Genomic DNA, 22,668 nt, shown 5'->3' with positions numbered 1-22,668 from the left:
CCTACAAAATACAAGTCCTCAGCAATTGCCCAATTTTCTACCCCCTAAAATTGTCTCCGCTCCCAACAAAACATCAAGGGTGGTTGTCTCCCAACATTTTCACAGAAAAATACTAAAAATTACACAGTTCCAATATGCGAGATATCACTGGCGACAAACAGCACATGTCAAAGTAATATAAAAATACTTACCAAAGGTTTTGTTTGCTATATAAGCAATACCTGCCCATGCCTACAGCACTGAGAACAAGGGTAGTGCCAGAAGTAATCACACCCTTGCATCTGACCATTTATATTTAACATCTTATTGCATCAGGTCTATTAACACATAGTTGTGCACAGTGCAAAAACTCCATGAATGGTCCCCCAACCTGCCCCCTGCCTAGAGAACATAGCGTGGTAGGAAAAATTAGACCCAGATACCCCTATTTTTTCTTTTCCCCTCTTTTATTGGATAAACCCTTAAAAGTTTTGGGTTAGCTGCAGGTGTCCTAAAAGTGTATTAGCTTCAAATAGCCCCCACATATTCAATGAAATAGCCCCCAAAATAGCCCTAGAATACCAGCCACAGAAGGCCAAAGTGGCAGCCACTGATCTCCTCTAGAACCTAGTATTGACTTAGGTCTTCCTCTACCTGTGTGCTTTTTCACTAGGATGCATCAACATTGACATCATCACCACCTATGACATTATCATCATATAAATGACTGTGAAGAGCATTACAGTAAAGCAACCCTATATTGATTTTTATACTTTCTATCCAATTATGTACCTGCTCTCACCAACACCTATTACCCGATCTAGAAGCAGAGCAATGTTTAGTCAGGTTTAGGTTGTGGAAGTCTTTGCCAGATCCCCAATATTCAAGGCGGTCCCAGAAGACAACCACCCTCCTTCCCCAGAAACAAACTAAATTTACAATGTAATCCTTAAACTCCCTAAATCACCCTTTGAATGTAAAGTTCACCTCTCTACCATCTTAGGAACTTGGTGGTCCAAATTGGTTTACAACTATCCCCTTCAAAAAGCCAGACCACCAGGGACCTTGAAATTACAAGATGAATTGATGAATACTTTGGGTTATTATTATTATTTCCTTTCTTATATAAAACCTTTACCTGCAGAAATAATGCCTTATTAGGCTATGTTCACACTTTGCGGTTTTTTTCCTGCTTTTTTAATGCTAATTTTAAGCTGCGTTTTACAGTACCAGCAAAGTCTATGAGATTTCAGAAAACTGCAGCATTTTTTAAAAACTGAAGCATGTCACTTCTTTCAGCGTTTTTTACATCGTAGTTGCAGGTATCCGTTTTTGCTGCAAAAACCTACGGAAGTTAAATCAGGCCTTTTTTGGGGGGCCACTAAACATTATCACCATGCACAAGAGACAGCAAAAAGGCAGCAATAAAAAAAGCTGTAAAAATGCAGCAAACATGCTTTTTGTAAACAGCTTCTTTATTGCCAAAAGAGGGGAAAAAAACGCAGCAAAAACATGGTGTGAACATAGCCTTATTCTGACCTGTGATATGAAACATCATAAATATATAGAGTGTATAAAAAGAGAGATAAAATCCCGTGATCCCTAAGTATTGTTACTTCTTTATAAATCACTGGTGACTGGTGAGGCCACATCTAGAATATGGAATCCAGTTTTGGAATCCACATTTTAAAAACGACATTCAGAAGTTAGAATCAGTTCAACGACGGGAAACTAGATTATTACAAGGGATGGAAAGCCTGTCATATGAGGAGCGGTTGGAAAAGTTGGGCTTGTTTAGCTTAGAATAAAAGATGCCTCGGAGGAGATCTCATTTACATGTATAAATATATGTGTGGCCAGTACAAAGGATTGGCACATGACTTATTCCTTCCAAGGACCAGGGGGCACTTATTACCAGTGGAAGAAAGGTGATTCCGGCAGCTACATAGGAAAGGGTTCTTTACAGTTAGAGCAGTCAGACTGTGGAATGTCCTACTGCAAAAGGTAGTAATGGCAGACACTATAACAGATTTTCAAAAAGGGATGGATGGATTCCTCAATATACATAACATTGCGGGTTATAGATAATTTAGTGACAAAATGTCTAATTGGTGAAGAAAGGTTGAACCTGATGGACCTTTTTCAACCTATGTAACTATAAGTAGATCTGTAAGTATTATTAGCAACAACCTAAAATTGGGGGAAAGCGGTGTGTGCCCATGAACTTGCTCATCTATCACCCATGGCAGACTCCACTTATGATGTCAGCAGCTCACTAGCTCCGAGTAACATTGCTTCTCTTCAGGCCAGAAAAGCAATGTTAAGTATGTGAAGTCTGCTCTGGGAATGTACACATTAAATGCACTATATACTTGTACATGTTGCAAAATTTAGTGTTAAGTGCCGGCACATTCCACTATGTAATGCCGACATTGTGATAGAGCCCGGGAAATATAGGATCAGCCTTATCTGCAGCTACAGAAACTGCAAGCCAGGGGAAGGCAGCAGCAAGGCAGGCAGAATTAACCTCAGGAGATTAAAAGAATCAGAGCAAAGAAGTAAAGTAAGAAATCACCTGGGATTAAAACGGTAACAGAAAATGCCCCTGAGGTTAAATAAATAGGATGCCAGCAGTAGCACTGCCGCAGTACAGTGCCAGCACCTATGCCATTCAGCACAGCGATGGCGCGGTATGTGCTGCTATACCTTGCCTTGTATGTATAGGATGATTACAGGTACTCCAGGTCAATTATCCTATATGCTCCACCGTCGCCTACTGTATGTCACACACCGAGACCTTTAAGGACTACGCATCCAGCTGTTAACCCCTACCTGTCTGTACTCAACCACTCTGCAGCCAACGCTCCAAGATAGTTATGCTATAAACTAGGGCTGAAAACTTTAACTAGATGTTGCTTTAACTTGTAGTCCCCCAGCAGCTGTACATGGTCTTATCCCATTCCACAGTGAATATGGACTATACATAGAGGCTTTGTATATTGTGCTTATCCCTCCTGGAGCCTGTATACATCCAGATCTGCTCATGTAGCACTCCTGCTGATAACACACGTACACACACTAATCACATATTAAGTCACGCCGCTGCCCCTGCTCCTTTATCCGAGGGGTCTTATTAGTAATAATAAGAAGTGACAATTTCCTACCTGTACCAATGACCAGTACAGAGATCCAGGGGGGCGGCGGGGGGGCTCTTCACCGACCGGAGAACTGGCAATTCCTGTTTATCCTCCTCTCTTTATCTACCTGTCTTGATTTACATGAGCACTCCTCCCAGGTGACATCACCTGGAAACCCTTTTCCCGCCCTCCTGAAATATGAATCAGAGGCATCTTATTGAGTAGCCAGACCAGCTGCCTCTGAGTGAAGTGGACGGCTGTCAGGGTTAGTACAGGCAGCAGATGAGCCGTCTCAGCCGGGTGTCTGGGCGGGCACATGTTGCTATGTACTTAGACGCTATCTTTTCTGCTGCACGTGTAATAATCGTGTACAATCTCTGCAGCACACAAAAGCAGGTATTAGGGAGGTCGATGCCATGTGTGTACATACTGTGCATCCCCTACTTAGCAGCTCGGCGAACTCTTGGACTGGCTCCAATGCCCATGTATAAGCCTCCCCTCCTGTGTCTGTTGCTTGGGAGGGAATTAGTAGCTGAGCTGCAGGTTTCGTTAAGAGATGGGAGGGTACAGGTTAAGTGAGGGATAGCACCAGCTTTTAAAAGTACCAGAGAGGATGTCCAGAATATCTTAAAAAAAGTAGAATGACTTGTACGGCATCTGTATCATACAGTCGCCATCCAAATTACTCTGCCCACATTGCAATTTAGGTTTATTAGCAAAATGTGCAAACATTCGGCTTTTGTTTTTTTTTAACAAACCAATAATAATCATTTAAATAGCTTAACGCAATTAATATTCCAAGTGGTTTCTCCAAATTCAATAGAAAATGCAACTCATAATTATTCAACCCCTTCATGACAAGCATCTTTAGCACTTGGTAGAACATCTCTGGCTGCTATTGACCTGCTGCAGATGTGGTAAGTGGCCAGACAGCAGCTACTGGCAGCGTTCCTGTTGAGTTTTAGCTCATTCCTCATGAGTAATGGCCTCCAGGTCATTAATATTCTTGGGTTTGAACTGTGTTCTACAAATCCCAAAGATTTTCTATGGAGTTCAAGTCAAGTGACTGTGATGGCAACTCAGGCTAGGTAGACTGTGAGGTATACTTGGGATCCTGTTTGAAAGTCCAATGGTGACCAAGCTTCAGATTTCTCTCAGAAGACATGTTTTCTGCCTAGCAATTCCTGATACTTGATTGAATCTATCTTGGCCTTCACATGCAAGGTCCACAAGGTCTCCATTGGAAGCAAAGCAGCGCCAGGGCATCACACTAAGCCTCCTCCGGACAGAACGCTGAAACGTTTGAGTTTTGTTTTATTGCACGTCAAAACAGAATCCCAAAATGTCTGTGCCTTGTTTATTATTATATGATTATCGGAAACAATCATTCCCAGTAACGTTTGTTTTCTTATAATCAGGCAGTGTAAACACGCTGCCAATCACTTGACAATGGCATAATGCTTATTTGTCGGTTGAAATTATTTTTAAGCTTGCTTATAAATCATCATTCTTCGGAGCACATCGCGCTGTGTAAAGAGGACATGTGCTGCCGAGAACAATGACAGCCGATGTGCATAGATTGATCTATCACAGATCGTTCTGCGAGCATGGGAAAGAGGTCGGCCTGTCTAAACAGGCTAATAAATGACCACCGATTGTCAAACAGTTTGTTTAACGCTGTACGTCGGATAGCACAAACCCATCATTACCCATATTTCTCATATGCAATAAATCTTCACAGTCAACAAACCAACAGCCAGTCCAGGTATTTAATGTATTTTATCTCACGCATTCCTGATGCAGCTGATTAATTCCCTGATTACTTGAGAAAAAAACAACAGCTTTGTAATGAGCAATTTCATTGAGGGCATTGAATAGTTGTGATAATGCAGTAGTCAGGAAAAGTGGTATTTTGTACTGAATTTGGGGAAGCACTTGTGATCTTACTTGTGTTGAGCTATTTGCATTGTTCTAGTTTGATTTTATTTTTAATTGAAAACCATTACATTTGTCAATTTTGCCAATAAACCGAATTTATTCTGCGGTGGGAGGGGTGGGTAATTTGAATTGTATTAGGGGGGATCCTGTTATAGATTGTGCTTTAGGCCTTCATAGGTTTAGAGGGAGTATGTCAGATCAAATTGATGGTATTAACTAGAACATACAGTAGGTCCCGTTTCATCATTGTTTTCCGTCCCTTTTTTCTGAAGCAAAAATGGTTCTAAGGCCACATTCACACATTCAGTATTTGGTCAGTGTTTGTAACCAGGAGTGAGACAATCAGAGGGAAAGTATAATAGAAACATGTCACCACGTCTGTATTTTTCACCCACTCCTGGTTTTGGCTTATAAATACTGATGTAAAATACTGACCAAATACTGAACGTGTGAACATGGCCTAATAGTGACTTTTATGCTTGTGCTTTATTCATTTAATTTTCAACTGTTTTAAAGTTAACTTTAGTTGGCTTAATCTGTTTTTTTTTTTTTTTGCATTATGGGCGTGTTTTTTCTGATCCAGATGTTTTAGCCTAAATCATTTGCAACTAGCAACTTTTAAAGAAGAGTTTTGCAAATTTTGTGATTTTAGCCATTTTTATGCCAGTTTCTCCCTGCTCCGCCAGATTGGGAGAAGCAGGGATGGGACAATGGTGCAATGGGGCATCACACCACTGCTCATCTACTTTATGACAAGCAGTGACGTTCCTTACTTTGGAAATCTTACTTTAGTCCCGGACCAGAGTAAGACTTGAAGCATGGCAAACATAGGCGCGCGCCACTTGTCAGATGCTCCTGATAAAGGGGTTGCCCACTACTAGGAAAAACTCTTCTCACATTCTGAATGTTTGCCCGTGTTAAAATAAAAATACTTACACTCACCTCCGGTCGTTCCAGCGGTGTCGGCACTCGCGTTCCTGGGACTGAGGTGAGGTTGTTACGTCACGTGAGCCGTGCGCCCGTTTCCTTATCTTTGGACGTAAATGTAATCAACAGGAAGTCAGAGCTGCGGCTGGCTGCTCACTTTCTCTTGATTACTTATACGTCTGAAGGTGAGGACTGTGAAAGCCGGCACTGACTGGGTGCACGGCTCATGTGACCTAAACTGACATGAGCCCCAGGAACACACCGCTGGATCAGCACTGGCACAGAAGGTGAGTGTAAGTTTTGGAATTTCAATGGGGGGAAACATTCAGAGTGAGAAGAGGTTGTCCTAGTAGTGGACAACCCCTTTAGGAGGTGTGCACCTCTTAATGAATCAGGAGCGTCTGACTCCCCCAATGTGAACATTGCCAGTCTTAATGAATCAAGGTCTATGTGTCACTGCTTCTATTCTGAAGAAATCAACGTCTAATCAATTATGCTTATTAGGGTGGTTGTGCACCCTGAGTGTAGCCAAGGTGCTCAGTGCATCGTTCCACCCCCTAGTTTTGCACGTCCCTGCCTCCCTCTCTGGTGATTGACAGCGTTGGCTTGCCTGGGCTTTCTCTGTAGACAGTGCATGATCCAGAAAAGCCAGCACTGTCAATAACCAGTGAGGGAGACGAAAGACGCACAACCAGTTAGCGGACCGCTGTGCTAAGCTTCTTGGCCACACTAAGGGAACACCGAGCAGCCGATTTAATAAATTTGATTACTCTTTAGTTTCTGCAGAGAAGAGGTAGCTGTAATTACTGGGGAACAAATGAAAAACAATGTTTTGGTGTTAGGTATTAGGCTCCGGGCGACATCCCCTACATGACTGTGTGTGCTTTGGTTAAACTGTCAGTTTGGGCTGAGATTCCCTTTAGATTATACTTTGCTTAGAAGCCCAATCTCAGCTCCATTCTGTCTTTGGTGCTGTAAGACCTGCAATATATCTTTAACGTGTAGCTATATATTTAGTCATTAAAAGAAGATTGTCAGGATACAATAATGTAATAATAAAAATAATACTAAAAGTGATGGACAGCACCAGTGACTCATCTCATTGAGACATCTTAATAACCACCACAAAATGACAAATTCCCCTGCCGCTCCCAGTACAGGTGAAAAAACAGGACGGACATGTGGGTCATAAATGAAAGAGTGCACAGGAATGTCAAAGGGGTTGTAGAGGATTACATGACTGCAAAAACGGCACCACTCCTGTCAATGGTTGTGTCTGATATTGCATTATAGATACATTGAAGCAAAATGCGCTAAACTGCAATACTACATGCGACCTGTTGTTTGGTGTGGAGCTGTTTTGGAGCAAAAAAATACATTTTTCTTTCTTATCTTGGTCAACTGGTTTAACTCATCGTATAATTAGACTTAATCGTACTTGTCATAACTACACTGATTGAACCAGAAGACACATTAATTTCTAAGTGTGAGTTCTCACATTGTGAAAAATCAGAAAACTAGACATAGTCTGAAGGACAGGTGTGAACGAGTGAAATAAAATCCCCTGGAGGATTATCAAAACCTGTGCAATGAAGAAGCAGAGCAGTTGTCCATTTGCAGAATGAGTGCTTCAACGGGTCCTATCTGTTGATAGTGCAGCTAGCGCGAAACGGCCGTCTTCCACAGAAGGTATCTGCGTTATGGACTAAATAAAGGAATGTTTTACCGGATGTTGTGCCACCTTTTTTCTCTGTTTTTGGACTATAATTGATTTATTTTTTGGTATGCACCCGTATTCTCTCAGTTGTCTGGTGTCCAGCCTACACCCAGGTAGATTTCAATCTCAGCTAACCACAGAAGTAAGTGTCGACATCAAACCTCTTTTTAAACGGTCTGGGTAAGATCCATTTGCACCAGTTCTGATCATTTGCCCCTCACATTTTTCCCTAATATAACATTCTGGTGTATGTAAAGCGGACACAGTCAGGGATCACGAACAAAATGTTATGTTTGTCCTCTTTTTCTTAGCAATACATCATTTTTTTAAATTAATGGAATAAATGTGTAAAGGAAAAACAAGTTGGGTAGCAGGACATAGTAGGACATAGGCCCTGAAATGGTATATCGGGGCAGATTAATTGACACTTTTGTTGTGCACCCATCTTATTGATCAGGGAAGCTGGAGCAAGATGTGCCCAACTCATTAAAGGGCACATGTCATTTAGGGAGTTAGGCGCACCATACAACTGGCATGTGCCACAACCAGAAATGTTACTCCAGTAAGGGAATGAGAACATTTCTGAGAAAATATACACCACCAAGTGGCATCAATTTTCAGGAATGCTTAGCCACACCTCGTACCATCAATGCTACACCTATTTTGGAGTAGCTGGCCGGGACTGGCGTAAAAACAGGAACATTTACAAACTTTTTCCACAACTTTTGAGAAAACTGGTCAAAACACTCAGAAATTGGAGCCAATGATTCCTGGTTAGTAAATTCCTCTTGAGCTGTCCACAGTAAAGCTGAAGGGCCACAAGGAAATAATGTATTCTCTAGCCAAGCTTTTATTAGACCATCTGTAACTCTAGCTGTGAATCCTTGTTATGCAGCATATTATATGCAGACACATCATCCTCTACTCACTCGCCCCTCTGGGCATTTAGATTTGATTCCAATCTTACGTCTGCTATTCCTTATAGTCAAATGACTCAAGTTGCTGTTACACATGTACATAATGTCCATCATTTATCACTGATGAACAGGCCATAGGTGAAGACATATTGGCATGTAAACATTTGACAAGGTAAAAAAACGTTCCAAAACGAAAAGCCAACTGCCTCTCTCTCAGAATGTCCTGGAGGCTGAAGGACAAAAAAGGAAGACCTCCTGAACCTCCTGGAAAAGATGTCTATCTCATGGATGCTCTGTCATAATCAATGTCTGTCTGAAAATATATTTTAAGAAGTTGGCAAGTGTGGTTTGGAATTAGCAAAATAAATAAAAAATAAATATTGATTGGTTGAACAGGGCCAGCTGCAGCCTTACATAGGCCTTTAGGTGAGAAAGGAAGCATATCGCATGCCTACTCAGATTGCCATGGGCCTTAAAAAGCCCAGTGGGCCCCGGATCTAATGCCAGGCCTGGAAAAAGAAATTGCAATACAGGGATTCAAAGAACACCAGACAAAAATCCTTATATCATGCTACATGCCTTTTGGCAATGCACTAGGCATAGCATCGAGTAGTAGCTTTGCCAGGAGTGCACCTTTAAGACATGATTCCAGTCCACAACAGGCGCATTCATTTTTTAGGTTCTCCATTTTTTTGCAGAAGAAATATATTGACAGATGTAGGTTCAATTCAAAGAAAAATCTAGGCAATGTAATAGAGTAAATGTCCTGAATGCTTTGCCAATATGAACATTGAGGCACTTACCGTCTTCCAAGCTGTCTTCATTTGCATCACACTCTGTGGTCTCACAGCTCACCCGTCCTCCACCATTCTCCTGAAAATGACAACGTTGAAATCTAATTATTGCTTTATGCGTTTTTACCCCACACCCCTATCCCAAAATGTTTGATATCTACTTCAAACACATGCCTAAGGTCCAAGTAAAAAAGTTCCATGGTGACTCATAGAACTTTAAACGTATTTCAACTTTTTAACATTTGTTTTTTAGTCCAAAATTCACTTTTTAACGTATCGTCATAGCATCCAATTTTTCTGATAGGGCTCCAAATCCTCTGTAAAACACTAGAGTTTAAGGGAATCTGTCAGTAGGTTTTTGCCACCTAATCTGATAGCAGCATAAAGTAGGAGCAGAGACCCCAACATCAGCGATGTATCACTTACTGGGCTGCTTGCTGCAGTTTTAATAAAATCACTGTTTTATTAGCAGATCACTAGAGGACTAGTAAACTTGCTGCAATGTAGTCCTCCATATACATGACCTTTGTATAACCCTGCCCCCAACACTGATTGGCAGTGTATAGCGTACACAAAGAGCTGACAATTAGTGGTGTTGTCGGTGTTATACAGAGCTCAGCATTTAGAGAACTGCTAGATCTGCAGCAGAGAAAACAGTAGTTTTATCAAACTAAAGCGATACATAAGTGATACATTACTGTAAGGAAGGCCCCTGTCCCTACATGCTGCTCTCACATGGGATATCAGGTACCTGGTAACAGATTCCCTTTAACTGACAACATTCCAGCTGCCTGAAGACAAAGATAGAGGAGCTCCTATGTTTTCCGTGGCATTTGATTAAAGTAGACAGAAGTATAATTCTGCAGAAAACCCCTGCATTAAAGGGGTAATCTGGAACCTAACATGTATTTTCTATCTACCTTTACATCCTAACCTCTTTAGTCACTCTTCTCCCTGTCTAGCTAATTTCTAAATGTGTTTTTTTACTGTACACCCTGTGATGTTTCGCTTCAGAGAAGTCTCAAACGTGACCTCACAGAAGGCTGTGCCTTCAATCACTCCCCGTATCCATTGCCCCACCTGGAACAAGAGGTCACGGGGCAGTGCTGCAGTTACTCAATAGTTTCTAACATTGCAGCCTCTTCTGAAGATGTCTTGGATCCTGGGTGATGGACGCTGTGGGAGATGTGAGTGCAGTGCTGGCACTCTGCTTCTGTCTCCACCACTGTTTCTGTGAAAGAAGACTTCGTTAGGGGGTGGAGACAGAAGCAGTGAGTGACACGAGCACCGTCCCACAGCTTTCAGCACTGCCCTCAAACAAATCGTCATCGGGGGCAGCGCTGGTGTCACTCACTGCTTCTATCATTGCCCTTTACTGATTACTTGTTTGAGGACAGTGCTAGAATCTATGGGGTGGCACTGGTGTAACTCACTGTTTCAATCTCTGCTCCCTGACTACATCTTTTTTTCACAGAAGCTACGGCAGAGAGCTGGTGCTGCACTCACCTCTCTCACAGCGTCTATTACCCAGGAACTAGGACATCTTTAGAGAATGTGGTGATGCAAAAATCTAATGAGTAACTGCAGTGATGTCCCCGGATAATGTCCTTTTACAGAAGGGGAAATGGAGGCTGCAGGGAACGAGCCTCCTGTGACGTCACACTTGGGACTCCACTCAAATGAAACATAACAGACAGTAAACAAAGAAAACACATTTAGAGATTAGGTAGATAAGTACAATTGTAAGGTACTGTGTAATAAAGCAAATTACAAAAGTGGTTAGGGTGTAAGGATAGATACTTAGAAAATACATTTTAGATGCCAGACCACCCCTTTAATAAGCATTTTCCACTGACTTTTCTGGGGTGCGTCTGTTGCTACTACTGTGTTGTGGATACACTGAGATACATTGTGCAATGCGGTATTTTGCTATATGCATAAATAGTCAAGAAAGATATACTCTGACCCGTAACATGAGGAGTTGGCATTTTTTCAGTAGTCATCTCCTCCTGATGCCTAGTACATAAATTCACAAGTTTGGTCCACAATCACCCTCAGAATATTAATAGGTTTAATGGCGAATCTCAACCATAATTCCATAAGAATTTGTATATGTTCCTGGAGAGCACATAGTGAATAGCTCATAGTGATGAGTACAGAAGGCTATGGATTTACCATATGCTGGGGAAGACTAAACTATGGCAAAGTGCAATGACCTTTGGTAATTCAATAAGCATTAGCACTTCAGTTTTGGGATTCCCAAAATATGTCGCATTCCTAGTCAGAACTACTTCCTTACTAGTCGGAATTGAGATCATGGATGTTCCCGTTTAGAATGTTTCTGGGTTTTGCAGGGACAAGTTGACTTCATACAGATGGAGTCGTTTAACCCTATTTAAGACAATTATGACCCCAAGTAACAAATAACTTGGATGATGGCAATATTCATCATGGGCTAAGCTGCTAAGAAATTTTGGTTGAGAGATTAGCTGTGTATTCTTTTGCTAACTATTTTGTTAAATTTGAAAAACTATTTTCATTTCTTTCTAATATATCTCAAGTATCAGCTAGAAGAGTACATCCCCTTTAATTAAAACATAACCTTTACTGAAGAAATTTAAAATTAGAACAAACCATAACAACAAATAAGTGCTCACGCCGAAAACTGTGCTCAAGTTAAAAAACTGGCTTGGTCTCACCAATTAAGGACGGGGGATCTCAGAGCGGTGAGTCGGATGATCCCAGGGAGGGTCCACACAGTAGAGTATTAAAGGGGACAGGGGCCTACTACCCTGTCGTGCCCCAGTATCAGACTCCTGTCCTCAAAAGGACAGGCCCAAGTATGTTCTACTCTGGACACCCCCCACCAAATGTATATGACGCCTCCCTGGGAGGCGTCATATACATTTGGTGGGGGGTGTCCAGAGTAGAACATACTTGGGCCTGTCCTTGTGAGGACAGGAGTCTGATACTGGGGCACGACAGGGTAGTAGGCCCCTGTCCCCTTTAATACTCTACTGTGTGAACCCTCCCTGGGATCATCCGACTCACCGCTCTGAGATCCCCCGTCCTTAATTGGTGAGACCAAGCCAGTTTTTTAACTTGAGCACAGTTTTCGGCGTGAGCACTTATTTGTTGTTATGGTTTGTTCTAATTTTAAATTTCTTCAGTAAAGGTTATGTTTTAATTAAAGGGGATGTACTCTTCTAGCTGATACCTGTTATATAATCCCTAAGAGTTGGCAAACGGCTTGGTGCTTCCAAGCCATAGCTTTTTTTCTCTAATATATCTCAAGTAAAAGAAAATATGCAACTAATCTTTTAAAATTCTACCATTTGTACAACTCCTAGGCAGACTTACAGTATGTGGAAATGATTCTTTTGTAACCATGTGTTACTCTCTTCCGTTTGTCTCCTCTTTCTATTGTCTTTATAGGGGTTGTCCACTACTAGGACAACCACTTCTCATTCCTCATGTTTGGCTCCGTTAAAATAAAAACATCTATACTCACTTCCTTTCCTGGGGCTCACGTGAGAATTACACCCAATCTGTGCTTGCGTCACTGTCCCCGCTTTCAGACAAATTGATCATCAAAAGAAGCCAGAGCGCGGCAGCAGCCCTGGCTTCCTGCTGATGTTCAATACCGCCGAAGGTGAGTACAATAATTTTTTTAATTTGTTAAAGAACAGTGGAAAAAAGGAGGACATATACCAGGATGGGAGTCATGTATACCAGGATGGGAGACATATATACCAGGATGGGAGTCATATATACCAGGATGGAGAACATGTATACCAGGATGGGAGTCAAATATACCAGGATGGAGAACATATATACCAGGATGGAAGACATATATACCAGGATGGAGAACATATATACCAGGATGGGAGACAGATATACCAGGATGGAGAACATATATACCAGGATGGGAGACATATATCATGATGGGGGGACATATATACCAGGATAGGGGACATACAGTTCTGGCAAAAATTAAGAGACCACCACATCAAAACCCTGTCATGGGCAGCCCAATCTCCAGACCTGAACCCCATTGAAAACCTCTGGAATGTAATCAATAGGATGATGGATAGTCACAAGCCATCAAACAAAGAAGAACTGCTTACATTTTTGCACCAGAAGCAGTGTGAAAGACTGGTGGAAAGCATGCCAAGATGCATGAAAGATGTGATTAAAAATCATGGTTATTCCACAAAATATTGATTTCTGAACTCTTCCTGAGTTAAAACATTAGTATTGTTGTTTCTAAATGATTATGAACTTGTTTTCTTTACATTATTTGAGATCTGAAAGCACTGTTTTTTTTATTTTGACAATTTTTCTTTGTCAGAAAAAAATACAAAATTTATTGCTTGGAAATTCGGAAACATGTTGTCAGAAGTTTATAGAATAAAAGAACAATTTACATTTTACTCAAAAATATACCTTTAAAGAGAAAAATCAGGCAAACTGAAAATTTTACAGTGGTCTCTTAATTTTTGCCAGAGCTGTATATACCAGGATGGGAGACATATTTACCAGGATGGGGGACATACACAAGGAAGTGGCCCACAATGGGGGATACATACCAGAATGGGCCCAGATGGTAAACATATATACCAAGATGGAGGACATATATACAAGGAAGGGGACCAGGATAGGGGACATACATAACAGGATGGGGGACATATATACCAGGAAGGGGCCCAGGATGTGAACATATAGACCAGGATGGGGCCCAGGGTGGGGGAAATATATACTAGAAAGATGCTAAGTATGGGGAACATACATACCTGGATGGGGCCAGGATGGGGAACATATATACCAGAATGTGGGACAGTACCTGGATAGGACTAGGGTGGGGGACATATATACCAGAATGGGAGATATATATACCAGAAAGGGGCCCAGGATGGGGAATATATATACTAGGATGGATCTAGGATGGATCTGGATATGCCAGAATGGAAGACAGATATACCAGAATGGAGGACATGTATACCAGGAACGGGGACATATATACAAGGAAGGGGCCCGGAGTGGGGGAAAAATACAGTGGCATGTAAAAGTTTGGGCACCCATTGTTAAAATTACTGTTATTGTGAACAGTTAAGCAAGCTGAAGATAAAATGATCTCGAAAAGGCCTAAAGTTAAAGATGACACATTTCTTTTGCATTTTAGGCAAAAAATACATCTTTCACATTTTAAATATGGCAAAAAGGAAAATGGGCTCATGCAAAAGTTTGAGCACCCTATATGTTTAGTGCCCAGTAGCACCCCCTTTTGAAAGCATCACAGCTTGTAAACGCATTTTGTAGCCAGCCAAGAGTTTTTTAATTCTTGTTTGATGGATTTTTCATCCATTCTTCCTTGGTAAATTCTTCCACTTCTGTAAGACTCCAGCGTCATGCTATGCACTGCTATTTTGAGGTCTAGCCACATATTTTCAATGATGTTCAGATCAGGGGACTGTGAGGGCCATTGCAAAACCTTCGTCTTGCGCTTTTTGAGGTAGCCTATTGTGGATTTTGATGTGTGTTTAGGATCATTATCCATTAGTAGAAGCCATCCCCTTTTCAACTTCAGCTTTTTTGCAGATGGTGGTATGTTTGCATCAAGGTTTTGCTGAAATTTCATTGAATCCATTCTTCCCTCTACCCATGAAATGTTCCCTATTCCATTGGCTGCAACACAACCCCAAAGTATGACAGATCCAACCCCATGATTAACGGTTGGTGAGATGTTCTTTTCCTGAAATTCTGTGCCCTTTTTTCTCTACACACAGTGCATTAGGCTTGCTTAGATGTTATTTTGCATACTTCTGACGCTGAATTTTATTGTGAGGAAGCAGGAGAGGTTTTCTACTGATGACTCTTCCGTGAAGGCCATATTTGTGCAAGTGTCTGTGAACAGCAGAACAATGTCCTACAACTCCAAAGTCTGCTGAATCTTTTTGAAGGTCTTTTGTAGTCTAAGCGGGGGTTCTGATTTGCCTCTCTAGTAGAGATGAGCGAACATCGTCGGCTTCCTCCTTATTCGGCAAGCTCTAGCTCTTACCGAAGTAGCTGCATCGGGAACCCAGCTCCCAATAATCAGCTGGTCGGCGCCGCAGCTGCATTGGTCGCGACACATGAAGCTGCAGCGCCGAACAGCTGATTATCGGGAGCACTTCAGGTAGCCAGGTTCCCGATGCAGCTTCTCCAGTAATCGCTATAGCTTGCCGAATAAAGAGGGAGCTGACGATGTTCGCTCATCTTTACTCTAGCAATCCTACGAGCAGCTTCACCTCTCACTGAAATTTTGCTTGGTCTTCCAAATCTTATCTTGACCTCCACTGTTCCTCTTAACTGCCATTTCTTAATTACATTTCGAACTGAGGAAAGGGTAACTGGAAAGCGCTTTGCTATCTTCTTGTAGCCTTCACCTGCTTTGTGGGCCTCTACTATTTTCATTTTCAGAGTGCTAGGTAGCTGCTTATAAGAACCCATGGCTGTTTTTTGGCATAAGGTTAGAGAAGGCTGGGTTTTTCTAAATTTGCATCACCTGGCCCTTCGTAACGATGATCGTGAACAATCCATAACCCTAACAAGCTAATTAAGGTCTGAAACCTTGGTCAAAGTTATTTGAGCATACAAATCTCCAAGGTGCACAAACTTTTGCATAGGCCCATTTCCCTTCTTGAAGTTTTTAAACTGAAAAAAAAAAATGACAAATATATATTTTTTTTAATAAAAAAAAAGGAAATGTGTCATCTTTAAATTTAGGCCTTTAGAGATAATTTCATCTTCAATTTCTTTAACTGTTCAAAATAACTGTAATTTTGAGAAGGAGTGCCCAAACTTTTACATGCTACTGTATACTAGGAAGGGGCCCAGGATGGGAGACATATATACCAGAATGGGTCTAGGATGAGGGCCATAAATAACAGGATGTGGGACATATATACCAGAATGGCAACATGTATGATCTTATAGGATATGGAATGCTACAAGGGCTCTTACATCTGACCAACATGCATTGGGGGCCCCAGGTCCAAATTTTGCACTGGGGCCCATCGGACTCTAGTTACGCTACTGCCACTTCGTCTCAGATTCGGTGGGGATTATTATGGTAGCACACCCACAATTAGAAACAATGCATAGTCTAATAATACACCATAGAATTATATAATAGGAATACCCCATTAATTGCTAGTGTTACTTTGATGTTTGGAGGAAATTCTCTATAAAGAGACACACTTCTATATATATACACTGTATATTAGCGCTGGTTGTGTCATTATATGTGGAGCTTAATAACAGTGTTACTGTAAATCTCTAGCTGTTGATCGGAATGTAGAGTATCTCGCACATTTGTGCCCACACAGCAGGCACACCGAATAGCTCAGTAAACCTGATCTTGTTCATTTTACATCTTGTTCTGTAAGCACCATGTTTTCCTGAAACAAGCACCTTGTTTTCCTTATTGCTCTCTGCATGATATGATATCGGCGGACACTGGTCAGTCACTGGAACAGGTTCACACCATGAATGATTGAAGGGAACCATAGGGTTGCTCTGCAGGTAAAATCCTGTGTAACTGGCATACTGGAACAGCGGCTACAGGAAGAAAATGAGGTTTTATCCTCTCTGCAGCCACTTGCTTCCAGTTATAGAGCCAGTGCCGGGAGTTATTACACGCTCCGGTATTTTGATTGACAATCTGTTGCCTAATAAGTGTGTGCAGAGCAGGCTAAACAGGGTTTAAACACTATTTACCTTTGGATTAACCTTATATACGGTACGTAGATAAATAGTATTTCTGGACGCAACAGATTCCCTTTAAAGAATGCAACTGTTAACTTGATCTGTGAGCTCCCCACTCTACAAACCCCATAGCAGCCATACATCATTTATATGTCATATTTTATTGAATGATACACTTGTAAGCCCTAGGTGAAAGTGCAGGCCTGGTGTGTTAGGGAAGATCTCTAATCTCTCCTGACATGTCTGTTTTAGTAAATACTTGTATTCGTCATAAAATATCAAGCCCAGGTTTTCTTAGAGCACAGAATGTTGACTTTCCCCTATTATTCCTCCCGGAAATATAAACTGAAATTGACATCATGGCATTATTATTCTCCTATTTAAAAAGGCTCGTCCCTGCACCATCTAATACTATCAGATCTGATTGGACAATGCTAGCTTGTGTAGGAACACTCCCTCTTGGCAATGGTAACACTAAATTGTCAGAACACTGAGCTTTAGGATGTTCCAGTTATGTCATTTCATAGAGAATATAAGCCTTTACTAACAAAAAAATATATATATTTTAAGAGAGATGCCAGGTTTTCTTTAAATGGGGTTAACAATAGTGGCAGAATCAAGCTCCACTACCACACTGAAAATAACCCTTTAAAAAAGTAAAAGAAGGCGGCTTCAGCAGCACCGTCTTGACCCATAGTATAGGTCAGGGTCTTTGGACACAATGGGGCAATTGATCATAGTTGGATGCTGAAGCCACCCTCTTTTACTATTTTAAAGGAGTTGTCCACTACTTCTATGTCGATGATTTATCCTTAGCATAGGTCATAAATATAAGATCTATGGGGACCAATATACAGCACCCTCTCCGAGTTTACAGTTCTCACCTTTGGCAGCGTCTGGATGTAAACAATGTACAGGACAGAATACCGCAGCTCAGCACAGTGTTTAGTGGCCGCTCCTGGTACTGCAGATTAGCTCCTATTCTCTTCAATAAGAGCTAACTTGCAGTACCTGGCATTGGCCACTAGACAGCATGACATAACTATGGTGCTTTGCTCCATACAAAACTTACATGGGCCTGCTGGCGGAGGTGATAAAAGTTGTTCAGTGTGGTACTGGTTATTAGACTCACATAAATCTTACATTTGTGACCTTAGGATACAAAAATTGGACAACCCCTTTAAGAAGAATATGCGTTGGTTCTCTCTGAGGCCTCATTCATATTTTCTAGTACAGACCCATCTATATATGTACCGTAATTACCTCCCAGATAGAAGTGTATGCTAGCCATGTGATACCTCACAGCCAATCAGATGAGTGGGTTAAGTGCTGCATAATATATAGAGCTCATCTTTGACAAAACCCCCTCAATGGGAGTAGGAGAGTGGGTGTAGTAGTGCCTATTTGCACCCTTTAAATTAGGCATTTAATAGGCTCCCTGTTTTAAAAGACTATATTTCTTCCAGATAATGAAGTAGGTTTACCTGCAGTCCTATGTAAAATAGCAGATAAGACATTATATTCATATTATTGGCCGAGTGAGAAGTTCCACACTGTTGTGTGACAATCTCAGCTCTGCTACATTTGGATACCACAAAGCTCTGCGAACTCAGAGCTGCCTTGTTTGCTCATCTACAATATGGCTACTTTCTGGAAAGTTTTCTGACGTGCAGCAAGCAGCGAGCCCCTTCCCCACGTGTTCATGTCATTTCTTACCTTGTTCTCAATGAGCAGCTCACAAACCCTCTTCTCACTCGAGACTCTCTTTTTCCCATTCCTTTTCTTAAAACAACAGAATAATTGTTCCAGGACATTCCTCCAACGAAGTCGTTTTTTCCTCTGCCACCCAACTGGGTGAGAAGTTCTCCTTTCCTCGCCCAAAATCATAGGGCACTCTGCACCACTCTGAGTCTGGCAGCCAAAGAAATGCAAGAAAGATTAGGCTTGTGCCTGTTCGCTTTCCATGTCTTCTGTGACGACGGGAAGCAATAAGTTGCTGGGTCAGTAGTCCTAGAGGTTCCAGACACTGTATCCAAGCATCACCAAGATGTGGAGGCCGTCCAGGTGCTGTACCCAGAAATCTGACAGCTGCCTATCTCCGTCCCTCCAGCCTGTATACGCCGGGGACTCTGCAGTGACGACGACTTTCAGTTGTTGACACAAATCACACACATAGTGATAGCAGACAGAGTCCAGACAGTCCAAAATATTCTGCTCTCCACGTGGAGTCGTCCGTCACAGTATTTTGGCCACAGCAGAATTAGAATTAGATTGCAAGCTCTTGGAATCACGGCTGCACACTTCTAATGACCCCAACTTTAACTCTGGAAAGATCTGCAGAGTTTTTTTTTTTTGCTAACGTAATGTGCAGTTATAGTACAAAGTGCTCTCGGCGTTATCTTCAGACATTATGGATCAGCGTCTTATCTATAGTATTGTTAGAGGGAGAGCACTTTGCTTGCCAATTGCCTGCACAGTGCCAACCACTTTGGCAGCACCCTCAGTAACAATACCATCCTAACAGCTGGCTCTGCTAACTTTTCTAGTGATCTTCAATAGACAATATGACTAGGGCGGTATGGTATGCATTAGCAGTATGACTGGCGCGACATGTGGCCTGGATGTTGGGTGCCAGTGACGGAACCAGCACCAAAATCTGCTGTAGCCCAGTTAATAGATATTGAAGCTTTACCTCCAGCGATGAAACACCTTGCAACACTTCACTGCAGTAAACAAGTCGTAACTTGAAGCTTATGGACCTCAAAAGGGAAGCTATTATTACAAAACGACCCACTGCTTAAATCGGATTTTTGTGTTACATGTAGTAAAACATAACGGGTGTATCCTCTTCAGTGTAAGGCAACATGACCACTTCAAGTATTTTAATATGTGCAAACTGGTCCCTGATCCCTGGTATGCAGTAAATAGGTTTGGCACCATAGTAGGAGAACCCACCACCACCATGGCTGCCTAATGGGGGTGCAATATACTACACAGGCCTTGGTGACGCGCTCCCCGGCCTTGCTTGACGCCCTCTGTGTCGCTCTGCTCTCTGGAAGCCGACTTGCGCATGCGCCGCTACATGGGTCTTTTTTGTAACGGCGCTTCGGATTGGTTCCTCTAACACTTAAAACGCTGGCTTTTACTGATGATGCCATACCCCCGGAAGAAGGCACGAGGCCGAAACGCGGCGTTGGGGTGGGTGGCAGCACGGTCCCGCAGGTAATACAACTTGTTTATTGCTACTTTGAAGCATCCGACATTCTTTAGTCTTACAGCCTTTTTTTATTTGTGCCTCCTCACTACTGAAGTCACTTTGAGTCGTATACAATTGGGGTGCATTTTCTCTAGGCTTATTGTGATGCTCTCTATTTAGTGTTGCCTGCTGTTCTTTGTGGTGCCACCTCCATGGTGTGTTCCCTGTCATTTGTCCTGTGGTTTCTCTTTGTATTATTTTGTATTCAATAAAGTTGTTTTTATGCTTTACTTTTGGTTCTTTTGGTGCTTTTTTCTCATTGGTTCACATGTCCTTGGCACTGAACCCTGCTATACATACCCTGACACCCCTTCCAATATTTAGGTGTGGTGTGTATATTCTATTTTTGGATTTATATACTAATTGTTGCTGTGGTTTCCACAGTGTTGTTTTCTTATCAGGATGGACTACCGCTCTAGAGACGCTACCTGGCAGTCTGCAGTTGCCCAGGTTTTTGACAGGGATCCATCGAGTGTGCTTAATGATGATCGAGGAGATGTGAATAAAATACAAACCCAAATTAAGAAATTAATGTATAAACGTACGAAACTATGGTGGAACAAGGCTTTCTTAGAGAATTACCTCAGGAAAAATCTTATCCCGCGTGGTTTGCGGATACAGATTTTCCCTTCTTTTCCGATATCTGATGATCAGTTCATTGATAGTTGGGAAGAAGTGTGTAGTAAAGCATCTACTCAATTTATGGAACTTTTGGTGAAGTTTGAAAAAGACTCTTTGGTGATACTTGAGACAGAAATTGATGACCTGTATTCCAACTTTAAGAAACTGGCGGGTATTGATGCCATTTCGGCATTTGATACTGCTATAGATAAGAGCTCTGTGGAGTGGGAGACACAAATTAAAACTACTCATGCTAAGAAATTACTCCGTGACACAACAGACTTTCAAAACAAAACCATGTATAGATGGCGACGTATTAATTTTCCTGGCAATAGACAGAGATCTCCGTCTGCATCCTCGGCCTCTTCGTCTGGAGACGTTTCTGATACCCCTCTGCATCCTATGCAAACCCGATTTGGGAATAATGGTAGACGTAGATGGGAAAGAAAGACGCGCAAGAATAAATACGGTCAGAATGCACATGGTCAGACTCAGCCCTCAATGAATAATACGCCTAAGGTAATAAATCTTTCAGACCATGTTTTGAACTCTGTTGAAATTTCTGTTCTTTCTAAGGGTCTAACATTTTCACCAAGTATGCGGTTTGATTCTTTCTTAGCCCTGAAAGATCTACATATGTTTGCACGCTCCCTTTTATTTAAGAAGTGGCACCATAATGAGGATATTCAACGGGCATTCCCTTTACCGGAAGAACAACTAGCATTACAAGACTTGGAGGAGTTGGCACGTGAACACTTGAATCCCTCGTTGGCTAAGGTACCTTCTTCATTGCGCCTTAGATCCGGGAAATTCCCCCCCTTGTCCCTTTGTCCCAATGTCGATATTTTCGTCAAGCTGGTTTCCCGCGAGTTTGACATGATACCGACCAATATTAGTCATGGTAATTTATCATTCAATGAAATTCAGGCTTTGAAACGTATTAAACAATTTCAGGATGTGGTTATCAAGCCTGCGGACAAGGGGGGGAATATTGTGATCTGGCCGATTAAATTGTACCTGGCTGAGGCACAACGCCTTCTCAGGGACTCGAAGTGCTATAAGCGACTAACATTCAACCCTCTAATTTCATTCAGAGAAGAATTGGCTAAGATCCTGAACAAAGCGGTACTAGAGGGGATAATTACAACACAGGTCCGGGACATCCTTTTGGGTCATGATCACTGCATACCGACGTTATACCTTTTGCCCAAGGTTCATAAGCAACTTCAATCACCTCCAGGTAGGCCCATCATCTCTGGGGTGGGTGGACTTACGGAGAACATTGGAAAATATCTCGACTCTTTCCTCAAGCCCCTTGTGGAGACTTTACCTTCCTATCTAAAGGATACATCAGATTTTTTGAAGAAGATTGACTCCGTCCATGTTGACGAGGACATGCTCCTCGTCACGTGTGACGTTGAGTCATTGTACACCAATATTCGCCACAGGGATGGTTTGGGGGCAGTCTCGTACTTTCTCGCCATGACAAGCCTCTCCACCACTGACATCAAGTTTTTGTCTATTCTTTTGGATTTCCTCCTGACACATAATTTTTTTCTGTTTAACGGATCCTTCTTCCTGCAGCTCCAGGGGACAGCGATGGGCGCGGCTTGTGCGCCCTCGTATGCAAATCTGT

The 22,668-nt window shown here is 42.0% G+C and overlaps 1 protein-coding gene across 4 annotated transcripts in view; it reads right to left on the bottom strand.

Moving 5' to 3' along the window:
- The window catches only part of GRB7 (growth factor receptor bound protein 7), a 157,354-nt gene that overhangs the window by 117,589 nt on the left and 17,097 nt on the right, over positions 1-22,668 (bottom strand). For 2 of the 4 annotated variants that reach the window (XM_077252363.1, XM_077252361.1), the window contains exon 2: positions 9,419-9,488. Coding sequence is in view for 2 of the 4 variants with exons in the window: in XM_077252361.1 (XP_077108476.1) it covers positions 9,419-9,488 (70 nt within the window). In the remaining 2 variants the exon portion in view is untranslated. Of the gene's footprint in view, positions 1-3,143; positions 3,273-9,418; positions 9,489-18,871; positions 19,461-22,668 lie in introns of those variants that run through there. The other 2 variants (XM_077252360.1, XM_077252364.1) reach the window with 2 other exon arrangements.

The sequence above is a fragment of the Ranitomeya variabilis genome, chromosome 4, assembly GCF_051348905.1.
Source record: "Ranitomeya variabilis isolate aRanVar5 chromosome 4, aRanVar5.hap1, whole genome shotgun sequence".
In the NCBI taxonomy this organism is placed as follows: domain Eukaryota; kingdom Metazoa; phylum Chordata; class Amphibia; order Anura; family Dendrobatidae; genus Ranitomeya; species Ranitomeya variabilis.
Note: the sequence above shows the minus strand (reverse complement) of the source record. Positions and strands in the feature narration are given on the sequence as shown.